The sequence below is a fragment of the Malus sylvestris genome, chromosome 17, assembly GCF_916048215.2.
Source record: "Malus sylvestris chromosome 17, drMalSylv7.2, whole genome shotgun sequence".
Taxonomy (NCBI): Eukaryota; Viridiplantae; Streptophyta; class Magnoliopsida; order Rosales; family Rosaceae; genus Malus; species Malus sylvestris.
Window position 1 is genome coordinate 1,220,116 of NC_062276.1, and position 18,978 is coordinate 1,239,093.

The 18,978-nt window shown below is 40.4% G+C and overlaps 4 protein-coding genes across 6 annotated transcripts; 1 reads left to right on the forward strand and 3 right to left on the reverse strand.

The window, feature by feature from the left end:
- Positions 1–929: 929 nt before the first annotated feature.
- Positions 930–9,839, forward strand: LOC126611291 (protein WVD2-like 7). 3 transcript variants are annotated; one of them, XM_050279501.1, is made up of 9 exons: positions 930–1,271; positions 1,419–2,009; positions 2,091–2,465; positions 2,566–2,624; positions 8,027–8,101; positions 8,291–8,393; positions 8,513–8,575; positions 9,009–9,119; positions 9,211–9,839. In XM_050279501.1, exons 1-9 carry the CDS (start codon positions 1,203–1,205, stop codon positions 9,484–9,486), a joined length of 1,722 nt encoding a protein of 573 aa, XP_050135458.1. In that variant the 5' UTR covers positions 930–1,202; the 3' UTR covers positions 9,487–9,839. The 3 variants fall into 3 exon arrangements, with proteins under 3 accessions (XP_050135458.1, XP_050135460.1, XP_050135459.1); XM_050279503.1 differs by having other exon boundaries at positions 8,318–8,393; XM_050279502.1 differs by having other exon boundaries at positions 2,094–2,465.
- A 167-nt stretch (positions 9,840–10,006) lies between these two features.
- On the reverse strand, positions 10,007–10,778 carry LOC126611292 (uncharacterized). Its single transcript, XM_050279504.1, has one exon. It carries the CDS (start codon positions 10,733–10,735, stop codon positions 10,139–10,141), a length of 597 nt encoding a protein of 198 aa, XP_050135461.1. The 5' UTR covers positions 10,736–10,778; the 3' UTR covers positions 10,007–10,138.
- A 1,020-nt stretch (positions 10,779–11,798) lies between these two features.
- Positions 11,799–14,673, reverse strand: LOC126612121 (cystinosin homolog). The gene is made up of 8 exons (XM_050280431.1): positions 14,395–14,673; positions 14,137–14,269; positions 13,465–13,554; positions 13,208–13,332; positions 12,780–12,822; positions 12,406–12,523; positions 12,264–12,313; positions 11,799–12,163 (listed from the first exon to the last, which is right to left on the reverse strand). Exons 1-8 carry the CDS (start codon positions 14,511–14,513, stop codon positions 12,014–12,016), a joined length of 828 nt encoding a protein of 275 aa, XP_050136388.1. The 5' UTR covers positions 14,514–14,673; the 3' UTR covers positions 11,799–12,013.
- A 1,162-nt stretch (positions 14,674–15,835) lies between these two features.
- On the reverse strand, positions 15,836–18,396 carry LOC126612122 (cystinosin homolog). The gene is made up of 8 exons (XM_050280432.1): positions 18,164–18,396; positions 17,903–18,035; positions 17,179–17,268; positions 16,944–17,068; positions 16,680–16,722; positions 16,449–16,566; positions 16,307–16,356; positions 15,836–16,187 (listed from the first exon to the last, which is right to left on the reverse strand). Exons 1-8 carry the CDS (start codon positions 18,280–18,282, stop codon positions 16,041–16,043), a joined length of 825 nt encoding a protein of 274 aa, XP_050136389.1. The 5' UTR covers positions 18,283–18,396; the 3' UTR covers positions 15,836–16,040.
- Positions 18,397–18,978: the final 582 nt, after the last annotated feature.

Genomic DNA, 18,978 nt, shown 5'->3' on the forward strand with positions numbered 1-18,978 from the left:
AAAACCCAACCCAACCCATGGCCTAAAACTCATCCTGGGGCCAAATATCAGTCCAAGTTTAGACCACAAATTGGAGTGGACCCCACATGTGAGACTGAAATAGGGGCTGTGAAGCCCACACCCCAAAACCCAGTCGCCCACGCGCTGCACCCACTAGGCATCCCTGCCAGCCGAGCCCACCTACATAGGGTTGTCCCCCCGAGTGTCAGCCATTTATGTAGCCCAACGACTACTTTTTTTCGATCCAACGGCTGGATTTAAATGGGTCGTTGGTTAATCCACTAGGTTAAAATGTGTCGTTAGTGATTTTTCAAAATTTATCGGAATTTAAATATTTTTAGGTTAAAATGTTCATAAAATTAATTTATGATAGTCTACATAATTTTTTTTAAAAGTTAATTTAAAGAATAGCCTAAATTCATTCTTTAATAATCTGGGGCTAAATTTTTAGGCCAAAAATGTTAGAGCAGAAAAGCTATTTCTAGGCTAAAATCTAAATTTTCTGGGATAAATATTTTTAGGTTTTAGGTCAGGGTTGGAGATGGTCTTAGTGCGTTAACCAGCGGGTTTTTTGTTTTTTTTTCATAATGCGTCTACGCGCACAGTAGACCATGATATTTAGCCCAAGCCGGTTTCTTGGCTGGGTTTTGAGTTCTAACACTTAATCCAATTTTAGAACAAGAGTTGGAATGAAATGAGGGGAGAATAAAAAGAAAATTATAGAACTTAACTCCAAAGATTGGACTAATAGTCTAATAGTACCTAGCGTCTAGTATACACTAGAGTTGAAGAGAGGGGGACCTGAAATTCAAATTAGCCAAAAAATTAGAACGTTGGAGGAATACCGTTGCTTTGAACACGCGGGTCCTACAAACAAGAAAAAGTGTAAAGCATTTGAATTATATAAAGATTTGGAGCGGAAAGTCGGACGTCCACTTGTCACTCTGGCTTTGGCAGCAATAATCCGAAGTCTCATCTCAATCTCTCATACTCTCTGCGGCCCTGCCGGGGTCCCTCCCAACTTTTCCACGACACTTTTCATTTCAAATTTCAAATTTCGAAATCGACGAGGACGACGACGGACCTGACGATTTATGCGAATCGTAAATCCGACGTTTGATTCAGCAAACACATAAGGGTTTTGTTTTTTTGACTCAAAGTTTGGATCTTTGGGCCGACATCGTCGAATTCGTACCGGAATTATGGGAGAATCGACGTGTCTGATGCAGCCGTTCTCCTATGCTGCCGGCATCCCCAACGACGCACACGAGGTCAGTTCTTCGGTTTGTGTCTCTATTTTTTGTGATTTTTAAGGTTGAATTTCTATGTGCAGAACACTTTTTACTTGCTGGGTAGTTTATGGATTTCGGTTTTTGAGAATTGGGTGTTAAAAAGTTGGGAACTCTGTGTTGTTGCAGGGGAACCCGATTCATGCTCTTGGGCAGTCAGTGTCGTTCGGTAGGTTCGTGTCGGAGTCATTGGCTTGGGAGAAATGGTCCACATTTTCGCACAACCGGTATGTGGAGGAGGCCGAGAGGTACGCCCGCCCCGGTTCAGTTGCGCAGAAAAAGGCTTTCTTTGAAGCACATTACAAGAAAATCGCTGCTCAAAGAGCAGCCGCCTTGCTTGAACAAGCAAATGCTAATGTTGCTGCTGCCGCTGCATCAGAAAATGCACCCGAACCCAAATCTGAAAGCCGGGATCTAAAGACGAGGATTTCAACCTCTGAAGTGTTCGTCGACGAGCAGAAGGAAGAGAAAGTGGAAGAGGAGGTCTACGAGCCAAATCGAGGAGAAGAATCTTTTGGTAAATATACCAATGACCATAATGCTAACACTGAAATGGAGAAATTTGAAAGCCGTAAGGTGCACCCTGTAGATCATGAAGACCAAGTTTCGGGGGAGAATTCGGTTGAGGTAGAACTTTCGAGCCAATGTGCTGATAAAGACAAGGAGGTAAACGGCATGGAGCTCACCGGCGCACCCCAGATCGAAAGGCCTCTGTTAAAGGTAAAAATCTTGATCTATAACCGATAAATTTCACACTCATTGACCTATGGAGGTTGCTGAAAACTTGTATTGTTGCTTCAGCAGAGTCACAGATCGAATCAAGAAGCTTTGACACCAGCGAAAACGAAAAAAACCAGACTATTTAGTTCCTCCAAATCATCATTAGCATATCATAAAGCACCGAAAGCCCCATCTTCTCCAGCCAAATCCACAGCTCCTAGTTGTTCCCGAAGGGATGACATTATCACTCCATTGCGTAAATATCCGGGTGCAGAACTGGACGACAAGAAGAAATCAACTCCGAAATCACTTCACAAGTCGGTCAAATTTACGCCCATCAGGGAGCTTTCTAGACTGACTTCGACCGTCATGAGGAAGATTGAAAACTCAAGAGTTGGTGCTAGTTCTTCCAAGACATCAAAAGATTGCCTGACTCCTCTGAAGACTCCAACTACGGTGCCTCTCAATTTCTTTGAATATTTTACCAAATTGACCGACGAATGCAAAACTTCGCCAAACTCGCTATCCGCTAAAGAATTTGTCTTTGGATGTGCAGGTATCTAGGAATGAGGTGCACAAACGTTCTACAACCACCCCGTGTTCAGAAAAGAGAAGGTAACTCTGATCGTATGAAAAACAGCAAGCGTTCCTTTTCTTAATCGATATATGATTCATGTCTGATCCTGTTTCTGCTTGTGTATTTTGTTGGTATATGGTCCAGCCCATGATCAATGTTCTAGATTATTCTAGTAAGCAAGAGAGATGGCTGGAGCATGCTAGACAATTCTAGCATGTTATTAAGTTGATGGAAGAAGCTAGAGAGTACTAGCTTCCTTGGTTGCAAATGGAAAGATCTAGAAGCCACACTTTTGTGGCTAGTCTAGATCTTTCTATGCTAGAGGTTTGAAGAATACACTAGAAACTAGTAGAATGCCAAACCCTCACCTATAAATATGGGTGTGATGTTGTAGTGAACCAACAAAAATCAAGAGAGTAGTGAGTAGCAAAGGATCAAGTCCAAAGCTAGAGTTCCACTCCAAGAGTGAGAGTGAGAGTGTTCCACTACACATTGTGTGAGTGAAGTTTAGTGTGATAGAAAGTGTGTGTCCTACTTTCTTGTATCCATCAAGCCTTGTCTTTGGCTTGGTAAGACTACTCTTGTTGTACTCATCTTTTCATATAGTGAAGATTGATCCTTGTTTGGTGGACGTAGGCATAAATTGCCGAACCACATAAATTTTTGGTGTCCATTTTCTACTTTACTTTGTGCATTCTCTATCTTGTAGTACCGACATTCCTAACAAGTGGTATCAGAGCCCGGTTGGCTCGTACTACGAGATGGAAGGAAGTGGCACTATGATCAAACTCACCAACTCCAATTGGGTAACATGGAAGCCAAGGATGGAGGACATTCTCTATTGCAAGGATTTGCATGAGCCAATTGAAGGAGATGCCGCTAAGCCCGAGAGCATGTCCGATGCCGAGTGGAAGAAGATGAATCGCAAGGCTATTGGCACAATTAGACAATGGGTGGATGATAGTGTTTTTCACCATGTGTCTAATGAAACCAATGCTCGCGATTTTTGGACGAAGCTTGAGTCCTTGTTCGAGAAGAAGACCCCAACCAAGAAAGCCTTCTTGATCAAAGAGCTCATCAATGTGAAGTACAAGGATGGTTTAAGTGTAGCAGAACACTTGAACAATTTCCAGAATATCATCAACCAGTTGGCTACTATGAAAATGACGATCGAGGACGAGCTACAAGCGCTCTTGTTACTTGGATCCTTGCCAGACAGTTGGGAGACCTTTGTGGTGAGTATAAGTAACTCTGCTTCTAATGGTGTTCTTACTCTTGATAATGTTAAAAATAGCATGCTCAATGAAGAAACAAGGAGAAAGACTTCTGGCACAGATAGCAGCCAAGTATTTGTCACAGAGAACCGCGGAAGAAGCAAGAGTAGAGGGCCTAGAGGTCATGGCAGGAGTCCTAGCCGATCCAAGTCAAGGTTCAGGGGTGCATGCCACCATTGTGGCAAAGAAGGCCATATGAAGAAAAATTGTCGAGTTTGGAAGAGAGAGCAAAGGGAAGGAAACAATCAGAAGAAAGATGATACTGGCAATACCACCGCTGTCATATGTGGTGATGTACCAGAAATATTGTCTGTTGGTGAATGTCTGCATATGGGCAACTCTGACAGAGACATTGAATGGATCTTTGATAATGGAGCTTCCTTCCATGCTACGTCCAAACGGGAGTTCTTCAGTACATACAAAGAAGGTGACTTTGGCATAGTGAAGATGGGGAATGAAAGCTATTCCAAAATTCTTGGAATTGGTGATATCTGCTTAAGAACTAATCTCGGCTGCCAATTGATGTTGAAAGATGTGAGACATATTCCTGATATACGTCTCAATCTGATATCCATCGGTACCCTTGATCGACAAGGATATTATCACCATATTGGCGAAGGAAAATTGAAGCTTACTAAAGGCTTAATGGTGGTAGCAAGAGCACGACTTTGTTGTACGTTGTACCGGTCAAATGCCAAGGTTTTGAAAGGTGAGTTGAATGCTGTGGAAGACTCATCTCTAGACTTGTGGCATAAGAGGCTAGGCCACATGAGCGAGAAAGGCCTACAAGTTTTGGCAAAGAAGTCTCATATTCCCTTTGCCAAAGGTACGTCGTTAAACTCTTGTGAGCATTGTTTATTCGGAAAACAAAGAAGAGTTAGTTTTTCTGTTCCATCTACAAAGAAAGGAAACTTGTTAGATCTTGTTTATTCAGATGTGTGTGGTCCCATGGAAGTCGAGTCACTTGGAAGAAATAAATATTTTGTTACTTATATTGATGATGCTTCACGAAGGGTGTGGGTGTATTTGTTGAAATCCAAAGACCAGGTGTTTCAGACATTCCAGGAGTTCCATGCCATGGTGGAGAGGGAAACTGGGAAACCTCTCAAGTGCCTTCGTAGCGACAACGGCGGCGAGTACACATCTCACCAGTTTAGAGAGTATTGTGTAAAACATGGCATACGTCATGAGAAGACAGTTCCTGGAACTCCACAACATAACGGTGTTGCTGAAAGAATGAACCGAACCATCATGGAGAAAGTCAGGTGTATGTTGAGGACTGCAAAGTTATCTAAGCAGTTCTGGGGTGAAGCTGTAAGGACAGCCTGCTATTTGATCAACCGATCTCCATCAGTACCATTAGGTCTTGATGTTCCAGAGAGAGTATGGACTGGTAATGATGTGTCTTACTCTCATCTGAAGGTGTTTGGTTGCAAAGCTTTTGTGCATGTGCCCAAAGAGCAGAGATCGAAGTTAGACTACAAAGCTACACCGTGCATCTTTCTTGGTTATGGCGGTGAAGATTTTGGTTACAGATTATGGGACCCATACCAGAAGAAGTTTATCCGAAGTAGAGACGTGGTCTTTTATGAAGATCAAACAATTGGGGATTCGGGTAAAGAGGCACAACCAGATGGCGCAGTCAGAGGAGTTGATCCATTAGCTTCAGATGAAGAAAGTCACGATGACATCCCTGAAGCAACTGCCAATGAAGTGCCTGCAGAATCAGAAAATGCTGATCAAGAGGAGCCTGATCAAGATGTGCCAGACCATGAGATTGCTGATCAGGGGGAGCCTAGTCAAGAAGAGCAGACTCAAGGAGAATCCAATCAGGGGGAGCCTCTAGCCCCGCAAGAGAATGAAGATCAGGTCAGAAGATCCAGCAGAAGTCGAAGACCGTCTACCAAGTATTCTTCATCAGAGTATATCATGTTGACTAATTATGGAGAGCCCGAAACTTATGAGGAGGCCAGAGCTCATAACGACAGTGATAAATGGATGAAGGCAATGGAGTCAGAGATGGATTCCTTATTAAAGAATAATACCTATGAGTTGGTGGAGCTTCCAAAGGGCAGAAAAGCATTGAAAAACAAGTGGGTGTTCAAATTGAAAAATGACGACAACATGACAAGGTACAAGGCTCGTTTGGTTGTCAAAGGTTTTGGTCAAAAGAAAGGAGTTGACTTTGATGAGATTTTCTCACCGGTGGTGAAGATGACTTCCATTCGAGTTATCCTTGGTATGGCAGCAAGCATGGATCTTGAGCTCGAGCAGTTAGACGTTAAAACTGCATTTCTCCACGGTAACTTAGAAGAGGAGATATATATGGAGCAACCCAAAGGCTTTGAAGTCAAGGGTAAAGAAACTTTGGTGTGCAAGCTCAAGAAAAGCTTATATGGTCTTAAGCAGGCTCCGAGACAGTGGAATAAGAAGTTCAACTCATTCATGGTGAGTAATGGGTACAAGAGAACTCATGCTGACTCTTGTGTCTATATCAAACAATTTTCTGGAGGTAAATTCATCATTTTGTTGCTTTATGTTGATGACATGTTGATTGTCGGTCAAGATGCTTTTATGATTAAAAAGCTCAAAGAAGAGTTATCTAAGTCCTTTGACATGAAGGACTTAGGGCCAGCCAAGCAGATTTTGGGCATGGAGATAATTCGTGACAGAAAATCCAAGAAGTTGTGGCTGTCACAAGAAAAGTATGTTGAACGGGTGCTTGAAAGGTTCAACATGAAAGCAGCCAAATCGGTAAGCTCACCTTTAGCCAATCATATCAAGTTGAGCAAAGAGTCGTGTCCAAAAACATATGAAGAAAAGGAGAAAATGGCAGTTGTTCCCTACTCTTCAGCAGTAGGAAGTATCATGTATGCAATGGTGTGCACACGGCCAGATATTGCTCATGCAGTAGGTGTGGTGAGCAGGTTTCTCTCTAATCCAGGGAAAGACCATTGGGAAGCTGTTAAGTGGATTCTCAGATATTTGAAGGGGACTTCTAAGATGTGCTTGTGCTTTGGCGGTTCCAAACCAATCTTGGAAGGATTTACAGATGCTGACATGGGAGGTGACCTGGATGGTAGAAAATCTACGTCTGGGTACTTGTTTACTTTTGCAAGGGGAGCCGTGTCTTGGCAATCCAAGTTGCAAAAGTGTGTTGCTTTGTCTACAACCGAGGCTGAATACATAGCCGCTACAGAAGCATGCAAGGAGTTGTTGTGGCTGAAGCGGTTTCTCCAAGAGTTGGGTTTGAAGCAAAGTGATTATGGCGTTTATTGTGATAGTCAGAGTGCTCTGGATTTGAGCAAGAACACTGCATACCATTCACGCACCAAGCACATTGATATTCGTTATCACTGGATTAGAGATGCTATCGAGAACAAGATGCTACAGCTGAAGAAGATTCATACCGATAATAATTCTTCAGACATGTTGACAAAGGTGGTCACAAAATCAAAGTTGGAATTCTGCATTAAGGCTGCTGGGATGGACTCCAGGTAACTTGGAGTCATGATCGGAATTCCTCCCTCATGGACTGGAGGGGGAGATTGTTGGTATATGGTCCAGCCCATGATCAATGTTCTAGATTATTCTAGTAAGCAAGAGAGATGGCTGGAGCATGCTAGACAATTCTAGCATGTTATTAAGTTGATGGAAGAAGCTAGAGAGTACTAGCTTCCTTGGTTGCAAATGGAAAGATCTAGAAGCCACACTTTTGTGGCTAGTCTAGATCTTTCTATGCTAGAGGTTTGAAGAATACACTAGAAACTAGTAGAATGCCAAACCCTCACCTATAAATATGGGTGTGATGTTGTAGTGAACCAACAAAAATCAAGAGAGTAGTGAGTAGCAAAGGATCAAGTCCAAAGCTAGAGTTCCACTCCAAGAGTGAGAGTGAGAGTGTTCCACTACACATTGTGTGAGTGAAGTTTAGTGTGATAGAAAGTGTGTGTCCTACTTTCTTGTATCCATCAAGCCTTGTCTTTGGCTTGGTAAGACTACTCTTGTTGTACTCATCTTTTCATATAGTGAAGATTGATCCTTGTTTGGTGGACGTAGGCATAAATTGCCGAACCACATAAATTTTTGGTGTCCATTTTCTACTTTACTTTGTGCATTCTCTATCTTGTAGTACCGACATTCCTAACATATTTCATGAATCACAGGGCCAAAACACCGCTCGATCCCTCAGCCAGTGGAACCAAAACTCCTGTGTCCAAATGGCGTTTACTCCGTACAGAGTATGTGCCTATCTTTTGTCATTTTTCCTGTATAATTCACATGTAGCATCATGAAAGAATATGCAAAAGCAACAAGAATTCTCACATATGGACATAAACATCTGAATTAATGGTTGTGTGGGACTCACGTAGCGCCGCTCGTTTAGGACTTTGAGTTCTTATGATTTTCCCTTCTCCCAATTTGGCCAGTTGTTCAAAGTTTTTGAGTGCCTGCAGAAACAAGGCGAGGTCACCATTTTCATCGGCTTCTATCACCTTAAGAACTGAAGAAAGAGCTGCAAGTAGAAAGAAGGCAAGGGTTTTGTTGTTATACATGTTCCCGAATTCTAATCATATCTAATTTATATGAGATAGAGTTACATATGTGGTGAAAGTTCTAATCGATGTCATGTTCTTGTTCACCGCTTACAGAAGCTCGAAGAAAAGTTCAATGCGAATGAGGAACGAAAGGTGCAGGTGCAAAGAAAACTCAAGGTTGTTCTCTCATTACCTAGCTTCTTCAATCCTTTCTCATTTTTATGGCTGGTTTGGTATTGCTGTGCTTTGAAAAAAAACTGTTTTCTGCTGGGCTGTGAGAATAAACGGCTGTGAAATAAAGCTGTAGAGTTGGTAAACTTTTTGTAAAAGTGCTTTTGAAAAAAAAAGCAGTATTATAGTGTGATAAACTTTTATGTAAAATAGATATGAAAAAAAGCCAGTTTTTCAAAGCTGGGTTTTGCAGCTTCTTGTTTTTGGCTTTTTTTCACCTATGAAAAAAAGCTGAAGTTGAATGTTTGCCAAAGCTTTTTTTTCAGAATCATCTTAGTACCAAACCAGGCTTTAGTCCGTACAAATTATCAAAACTTTAGGGCTAGAGCTGGTTTGTTTACAACTTCGGCTTAATACCTTAATCGCCATGGTTATGCAGGAGAAAGAAGAAACAGAAATTGGAAAGTACCGCCAAACCCTTTGCTTCAAGGCGAGGCCGCTTCCTGATTTCTATAAAGAACGAAAATCACCAAAGAACGAGATACATAAGGTAAATGTTTGTCCTCACCAGTTCAAATGCTGCTCATTGAAAGCCAAAAGTTGTTTAATGTTTGGTTATTTTCCCCGCTTCCTTCCTGCAGGTTCCAGTGACTCTCCAGTCAAAGAACCCAGGGAAAAAGCCCACTCCAAGCACAGTTGAGAGCTCGACGTCTCTACCTCCTAGTGGAGCTTCAATCAAGAGCATTGGCTCCAAGAATGTCCAAGGAAGGAATGACCGAACCCCAGGAAGGAACAACCGAACCCCAACCTGTTCTCTCATTTCACGATCCTTTAAGACTGCTCGCGAGAATACATCTCCAAATATTCAGCTTGGACAACATAAGCTTGAAAACAAGTTTCTGTTGGAGCAGAAGTGAGACGTATCAGTCCTGAAAGCTTCGAGCAACTTTCAGATAGTCTTGATCACACCGCTAAACAAAATGAGTCTGCCTGAGTCATAGAAATCGCATAGAGATTGTGAGCAAATTCGTTCTTGTATGACGAGTGTAGTTTGCAGCTAGTATTAGTGGACAAAGATTTGTAAGATCTTTCCATTGTTACTTGTAACACGATCTGTTTAAACTCTAGGAAATGTAGAAATTGTGGAAAGCAGCAAACATCTGGAATTTCTGCTCTTCGAATCTCATAAGTTTTTTAGTATCGATTCAAAATTATGATAGCAGAGATTCAAAATTATAACCAAGAAAATATAACTGTTGATTGAGTGATATTTGTGCAGCGTTCTTTCGAGTCTTCGGGAAAGATTGTGCAGAATTTCGATGAAATCAGTCTTATAATCGGTTGTATATAACTTCGAGTGAAGAGAAAAATACATAGATAATTATATACGACGACTATCTCTACCAAATATAAAACTGCTGTATGAAGAAGTCGAAATTAAGAAATAAAATTTTCATCATTATCAGTAACTTGTACATCAAGGATTCAATGAGAAAGCAGAAGGAAAGAAGGAAAGGATGCTGACTTCTTCCACCTTAGAAGGAAAACAAACAATAATTAAACCACTAATCACGTTTGTGGCACTAAGCACCAACCATCATCTTCCTCAATTTGATGATCAACCACATAATCCACGTTAAAGAAACCCATCACTTCATAATCACCATGATGATCAACATCATCAACATAATTTTCCACCGTCCGATCATCATTTCCATCATCATAATATCCAATTGCATAACCATGGATTTCATGTCCGTCATTGCCATCATCATGGTCATTCTCATAATCGTTAGAGAGATGATCCAACATCTCCGTGGCGGACAAACCCAATTGATTATTCAAGCCGGTTTGCCCGTCCACGACCCGCCAAGTGACCAACCGATGATTGGAAAGGACGTCGGACGACTTGAGCTTTTGGTTGCCCTTGGTCTTTTCCTTGGCCTTGGAAGCCGGGTGAATGTGACACCCGGTGCACTTGGACTTGCCGCACTTGCCCGTGAACTTGGAGTGGTTGGTGGGCTTGGTTGGCACCTTGGTGAACAACCCGGCCGTGGGCGGAGACTCGAACTTGTTGATGTGCCGGGTTGCCGGTCTTGGGTTCAACGGTTCCGGTAGGATCCGGTATGTCCGGACCATCCCATGCTGGCGACCCTCCCTCTTCATGGTTGACAAATTGGGGTGTGGGCTAATGAAAAAGATGATGGAGGGGTTGACGTTTTGCTTCTGGTTATATAGTGCAAATGAAAACTTGGGAAGCACGGTGTCGTTTGGTGGGTAGATATTTCGTGTTGGCCAAGCCATTGACAAAATTGACAACTCATTTGCTTTGACCTTGGAATTTAAGGGTGGTTTTAAGCCTAATCAACATTTATTAATTGCATTAAAAAAATTTTCATTAGCACCTCACATAATGTTGAATACACCCCGAAATTAAAATTTAATATTAAATAACTTATAACAGTAATATGCAATGACAATATCAACCTTATGATGTTTTCACATACACATCAATCACATGTAACGTATATATTCCAATATTATCTATCGCTTTCAACTCTCAAAATCACTCTCACCTCCATTATAGAACAAAACTGCTGGTAAAACTGGACACCACTGTTGGTAAGAATATAATCACTGGCTAAATTGCATCGTTGTATTACTACAGAAGATCAATTAAACTTGAGATCGTTTAGTAATTCATACTCATAGAACAAGTAGATGATTCATCGTGAAAAATGCTAGTTTTTGCCAAACTCGTCGTTTTATTTTATGAACACAGGTGATTAAATACGGTGAAGATACATGAACTATGAATGAACGAGAACAAAGGTTCATCCATGACTTGTACAAAAGTTTTGATGAGATGTGAGCCGCAAGGCAAAGGGAGGTACTTTGAACTGCAATATTTAGGATTAGTCTCAATTCCTTTCCCAAGAACTCGCATAGCTCCTACGATTCACGAACTCTACAGGAAGCAACAAGCTCGTGATTGTGCTTTTCTTCAAAGTTTGAGTGGCATGGTTTTTACCAATTAAACTGAAAAACCAAATTAACCACAAATCACGCTTGTGGCACTAACGACTAACCTTAATCTTACTTTGCTAATCCATCACATAATCGCTAGAGAGATGATCATCGCCCGCCATCATCTAGTATATAACTTGGGTTTGGAGTTCATGAAAGCTCTCGAGCCTTCGGCTATCAGTTTACCCCGAAAGAATAACAGTACAGTAAAACTAGCAGTACATAACATATAATTGAATTGCATAATGTTCATACATTGTGGCTGCTTTTGATGCTCCAAATACATGTTTGTTTTTATTTCCCTGTAGACAAACAAAGTAAAATACAAGAGACAATCGAAGGCTGACTAAATCTTACATACCAGATGTAAGCTAATATCATACATGTTGAGAGGCAGGCCAAGCCAAGCTCATAGCTCTAAACGTTTTCTGAAACTGAGTCATCGGAAGACTTGACAAGCGGTTCTGTGCTCTCCTTATTGATGATTTTAGGGGAGATCAGAGCTTTCTTTCCACGATACAGCACGAAATGTTGACCCATGAATAGAAGGTCAAAGAATATAGATATCTGAAAGAGCAAAAACCGTCCACGTATAAGAAAGAGGCATAAATCGTTTAAAGAAAGAGACACAAATCAACTTAATCAAGACGTAGATATCAGTCCATACCAAAGACAGCAAAGTCTTTCCTATATTTCCATAAAAGTTCACCCAAGAATCTGGAAACGTGCACAAGTTAAAAACAAATTAAGCACGAAGGATTGAGGCTATTGAACTGCAAATATCATTGGTTGAGGAAGAGATGATGAACCTTGATCTATAGACTGCATGGCCATTTGTGCATAATTAGCCACCCCTCCAGAAAAGTCAAGTAAAATGTTGCCAATGCTGAATCCATCTGTACTCTTCCGCAAAAAGTTCATGACCGCCTAATTACGAAATGTATTTGAATCAACACAGGCTTACTGTTTCTTCATGATAAAATACTAATAAGATACGGGTTCATTCAGCAGTAACAGTTCCTTTCTTTTCTTCATTTCCTGTACATCTATATACTCTAATTGAAGTGATATCGAATGTATAAAGGCTATTCACAATGACACGGCATGGGCAATCCATTGATAAATGAGTACTGAAACATGAGAATTTTGATAAGGACTATAGAGTATAGAAGTCAATATTAACCTGGGGAATATATTTTATGCATGTCATAAAAACTTGAATTGAGCTGCAACAAAACCAAAGAATTGAAGTTAGAACGAGAACTTTACACAAATACGACTATCACATAATAGAAGAAACCAGTATGAGCAAAATAAACTGAATAAGTTTTGAGGCAACAGAAAGTAAATAGATCTTGACATCTGCACTGCTACAAATCATTCTAATTTGGATGGGGGTGGTCAGGTCTATCCGTTTATGCATAATGAGGACTGAGGAGATGAAACTATTGACGGTCCCCCGAGGAGATGCACATAACAGAATTTCCAATTAAGAAAGAAGCTGACTTTAAAATGCATCCCAAAGCATTGATGAGATATTAAGCGAATGTCATGATTTCAACTGACAACATTGAAATTCGAGGCACAGAAACGTAATGGAAAGAATCTTACTTGAAAATGGAGATCAACCAAAGCCAGGAATGGCTTGGCAAAGCTAAGAAAACACAAACTGCAGCACCTAACCACACGGCAGCAACAATTCCAATGGAAATCTTGGAGACCTTCTGATTTCCGCGCTGCATAAAGCCATCAACGAAAGGTCACATACAAAAGTTGCCATGACAATGATTATATGACTAACATCAGGATTGCGAACCTATAACACAGATTTTAAACGAAAACTAGGGAAAACAAATCAAGACACGTACTTCATAGATTAATATTTGGTACAGGGTAATTGCCGTCAGTAAAACAGCATGAATAGAGAAAGCAACATCATTTGCTGCAACAGGTATCATCTGCAATAATAGGACAAAAAAGATTAGTACTTCCAAGTATACACAAATGACCTCTCAATTCAATCTCTCCCATATGTCCTTCCTTTCAGAGAGGACCGACTAATTTGATAATTTTGAGATTCCAGATGCCGCAAGTCGTGGGTTGAACTTCTACTCTCAGTACTTAGAGTAGGCATGAAATTATTAAGATTTACGTGCTAATACAGCAAAACACACAACCAACGAAGGGGACCGGACAGCTTTCTGAAATGTAAATTTCTTTACGGACTCAGAATCCAGTGTACCATATGCAACCAATCTCCAAGAACCCCAAATAAACCAAGTCTATTGAGTTTCGTCTAAAACTGATACATTACATTCGTTGTGTAATCTACAAACTTGCATCAAGTGTCAAAATTTAAGCTGAGCTAATTAACCCCTTTGCTATTCGACCGAAATACAACCTACCCAATTGTGAAATGTAAATTTCGACACGAAAAATCGAAGCTTTGCGAGTGGATACGAAGAACACAGCAGCTGGGAATATAAAAAACAATCATATGAACAAGTAGCTAGTTGGGGGAGAGCGAAAACAGAACAAACCTGTTTCTCGCCGTACTTTTCGAAGTACTGCTTCTGAACGGCGGAGCTGAAGTAGAGAGTGGCGTTGTAAATGAGGTAAGAGGAGTGCTTGGTCAAATTCAGCACCACGAAATCGAAGTTCAGACCCACCACACTGAAATCCAAACACAAATTTTCAAAACCCACCATCCAAAAATTAACAAAGAAAAAACCCATTTCGAATAAATAATCTTGATTGGAGTCGAATTCCGGAGAAAAACAGAGACGGGAATTAATCACCTTTTCCGGCGGAAATTCAAAACGACTTGCGGATAGAAGCTGACGGACCAACTCACGAACGCCGCCCATCCCATCACTTCGTATATGATTTCCAGAGGAATCGAATTCCACGACGCCATTCCTTCCCTCTCTCCTCCCGATTCCCACTTAGCCGGCGGCGGGAGGATTCCGAGCAGCCTTAGATTTAGTCCGGTCAAAAGCGCGCGGACAGAGCAAGAGTGAGAAGAAAGAAAGGGTTTTTTTTTTTTTTTTTTTTTTTTTTTTTTTTGTTGCAATGCAATGCAATCGCTTCGACTTTTCGGATTTCAACTGTAATTCGCCAGTCCGTTCCATGTGGGCCCCGCTCGATGACGTGGCTCGAGCTAGCGACGTACACGTAACTTCATGGAGCTACGATTGGTGTTTTTTTTTTATTCTCCAAAGTTTCTGTAGGAGGGGTGAATTAGGCCATCTTCGCGGGCACGTTCATTGAGCTCTTTCTGCAGTGCCCATGATTTACAGTTTCTGTTTTTAACGTGTATCATGGCTTGGTTGCTCCGTTATATACATGCTAATGGGGCAAGTACGTTTCTTATTGCGGTTCACCTTCATATTTTTTACGGTTGAGTTACAGATGCGAGTGTAGCTAAGTTTGAATCTCTATTTACGGTTAAGTTTGGGTTTGCATATTTTCAGTTAAAGTATATTTTAAGTACTAACGTTAGAGAAAGTTTTTGTTGTACCACAAATGAAAAATAAGTGTAAGTCTCTTATTTCGTTTGTTGTCCTTATAATACAAAAAATTGTTCTTAATAATAAAAAAAAGTTGTCAAAGTATTTTTTAATAAAAAATTGTTTTGTGAAGGACTTTTTATTAGTCTTTAAAAAAAACGGTGCGTGTGATGTAAGACATGAAAGATCAAAGCCAAAATAGAATAAAGAAAAATATGATGTTCAACAAATAACCTTAACAAAATGCAAAATAAAACATATTGATTTTAAGACGGGAGGCGTTTTAGGTTTCAACTGTAAAAACGCTTAAAATTGTAAAAATGCTTTGACTTTTCAAATTTCAATTGTAATTTGCCAGTCCGTTCCATGTGGGCCCCACTCGATGATGTGCCTCCACCTAGCAACGTACACATAAATTTCCTCGAGCGTGACATCAAGTATCAAGTAAAGATAGGTTTGAGAAAGAACTCAATCTTAAATAATTAGTGGTGCATTGTATATGGAGCTGAGATTGGCTGTAGGAGGAGTGAAATCCCATCATCATCGAGCTCTTTCTGCGGTCCCCATGATTTTTCAGTTTTTTGCTTTTAACTTATAAGGTGTCAAATTTCATCATCATCAACCTCATTTTGGTTATAGATCTGTAGCCAAGTTCGAATTTCTATTTACATCTAAGTTCAAGTTTGCATTCCATTAGTTAAAACTATATTATACGAACTACTGTTAGAGAGACTACGTAACACTTCTTCCACGCACATTATTTTTCACAAAACAAGTACCAGCGCAATTTCGTTAACTCTCATTTCTTTACAAACAAGCAGCTGAAACACAAAAGGTAACCCTTTTTTTGCCCGGAACAATGTACAAACGGGGTCCAATATTTACGGTTGGTGTGCTAATATCATGTACATCTTGACATCAAGCCAGGCGAAGATCTATACGTTTTCATGGACTGCGTGATCGGACGATTGGAGCAGCGGCTCTGAGCTCTCCTTACTGAGTTTACGAGGGATCATCGCTTTGGCGGAAGGATACAGCAGGAAACGTTGACACATGAAAAGAATGTCAAACGACACAGATATCTGAAAGAGTAACAAACCAACATGTATAAGCAAAAGCAGAAGAAAGTCATGTGTCAATGGCTTGATATGTACTAGAATCATTTAACGAAAGAGGTTCAGAGCGTTGTTTCGATTCATACCATAGATAGCAGCATCTTCCCCATGTTTCCGTAGAAGTTCACCCACGAATCTGGAAAAGTGAATAAGTTTTGAAGGAAGTTAAGCACAAGGGTATTATCGAATTGCAACTATTGTTCGGTTGAGGAAGAGACGATGGTGGACCTTGATCTATAGACTGCACAGCCATTTGGGCATAATTTGTGACTCCTCCAGAAAAATCAAGTGAAAAGTAGCCAATGCTTAATCCATCTGTGCTCTTCCTCATGAAGTTCATGAATGCCTATATTTCGAAACGTTTTGTATTAACACAGGGATGCTGACATGCTGTGTTTCGTGACTTCAAATCCAAACAACGTGAACAAAATATTTAATCAAAGTGAAGCAAGCACTGACCTGGGGAGTATACTTGGTGACCGTCATGAAAACTTGAATCAAGCTGCAGCGGTATTAAGTTATTATTCGAAATTAGAAGCAAACTTTGCACAGATCGCGCTATGATATAAACCGAAAGTTTCTACTCATCATCAAGGCAGCAAAAGAAAACTGAAGCTTGATATATTCCAACAATCATTGGTTGAATGGGATGAGGTAAGAAAACGAGCCGACTTCAAATCCATCTTAAGGCATTGATGAGAAATGTAAGGAGGATGTTCCTACCTGAAAATGTTAATTAGCCAAAGCCATGAATGGGTTGGCAAAGCTACAAAAAAACAAACTGTGGCGCCTAACCACACGGCGAGGACAATTCCTATGGCAATCTTGGATACCTTCTGGCTTCCGCGCTGCATAAAGACATCAACAGAAGGCCAGACGTAAACATTTCCACGAAAGAATTTATGTACTGATTAACATCAGGATAGAACACAAATGTGAATCAAAATAATTGACTGACTTCATAGATAGCAATTTGGAACAGAGTAATTGATGTCAACAAAACAGCATGGGCAGAGAAAGCAACATCATTTGCTGCCACAGGTATCATCTGCAATTTGCAATCATACACAAAACCCAAATATGTAAGTTCCTTTGGGATTGCTTAGGGAAAAGTCAAAAGCGCTTTACAACTAGAAGTGTTTTTAGTGACATTTATTAAAAGTGCCTCTTAGTTATGGAAGCACTTGACACTTGTAGTGCTTTTCAAGAGAAGCATCTATCCAGTAGAAGCGCTTGGACTTTTCTTTAAAATTTTGTTGTGCTTTTCACGCTTATGAGTAGAAGTGCTTTTCCAAACAGGCTAACCTCATTCCTCATGTAACTTGTATCAAAAATTAAGCTGAGCTAATTAAGCACTAGTTTGGATGTGCTTTTAAAATGACTAAAGCGCTTTTAGAGAATATTTTTTTATTCCAAAAGCACTTAAATGCTTTCTGCAAGAAGCATCAGTTATATGTTTCTTCCAGGAAATATTTAAGTGCTTTTCCAGAATTTACTTGCATTTTTATCAAGGATTGGTTCTAAAAACATTTTCACCAAAAGCGCTTTCACTCATTTTAAAAACACATCTAAACAAGCACTATGACAATTGCTAATCAACAAAATAAGGCCTACCCAGATGAAACAATGTAAACTTCGACATGAAAAATGGAAACTTTGATATGGAGGGAAACGCAACAAACCTGTCCTTCGCCGTACTTTTCAAAGTACTGCTTCTGGACGACGGAGCTGAAGTAAAGAGTGGCGTTGTAGATGAGATAGGACGAGTGCTTCGTCACATTCAGCACCACGAAATCGATGCTCAATCCCACAACACTGAATCCAAATCCAAATCAAAATTCAAATTCCAACCCACGCACCAAAACTTGGAAACTCATTTCGAATAAAGACAAAATCTTGACCGGAATCCAATTCCGGAGAAAATCGAGATGGGATTTAATGACCTTTTCCGGCGGAAATTCAAGATGACTTGCGGGTAGAAGCTGAAGGACCAACTCACGAACGCCGTCCATCCCAGCACTTGGTACGCGACTTCCAGCGGAATCGAATTCCACGACGCCATTCCTTCCTCCCCCACTTTCTCTATCTCACCTCCCGATTTACCACTAGGCCGGCGGCCGGAGGATTCCGAGCAGTCTTAAATTTTGTCCGATCAAAAACGAGCGGAGAGAGCGAGAGTGAGAATTTGCAATGGAAGAGCTTAACTCAGTTTATCAACTGTAATTCGCCCGTCCGTCCCAGGTGGGTCCCACGTGATGACCTGGTCCCGCTTTTTTTTTTTTTTTGGGTGATGTGGCCTGTCACTTTAGTTGGGCTTTCAAGAAAGAATTGGCATTTGTGGGCCTGTCAATTCAGTTGGGCTATTGGAGTTTCTAAGTCGATTCAGTTTTGTCTTCCGCAACCCCAAAACAAAACCCTAATTTCAAATCCAAGTAAATTGTAGTAATAATTTCTTAATTTTAAATCAACTAAAAATTCATTAATTTTGGTTCCTAACTCATTAAAATGTGCAGCTATGATTTATTAACTAAAAATTCATTACTATTGATCTCTTAACTTTAATTCAACTGGAGAAATTGTCTCTCAATTTTAATCCAATTGGAGTAATGGTCCTACTTTAACTCAATTGTAGAAATGATTCTTCCAACATAATCTATTTTGACAAAATTCTGATGAAATTAACGAAAATAATCATAACTATACGTTTTGATGAGGTAAGGAATATAAAAGGTTTTTTATATTAGCACCCCACAAAATG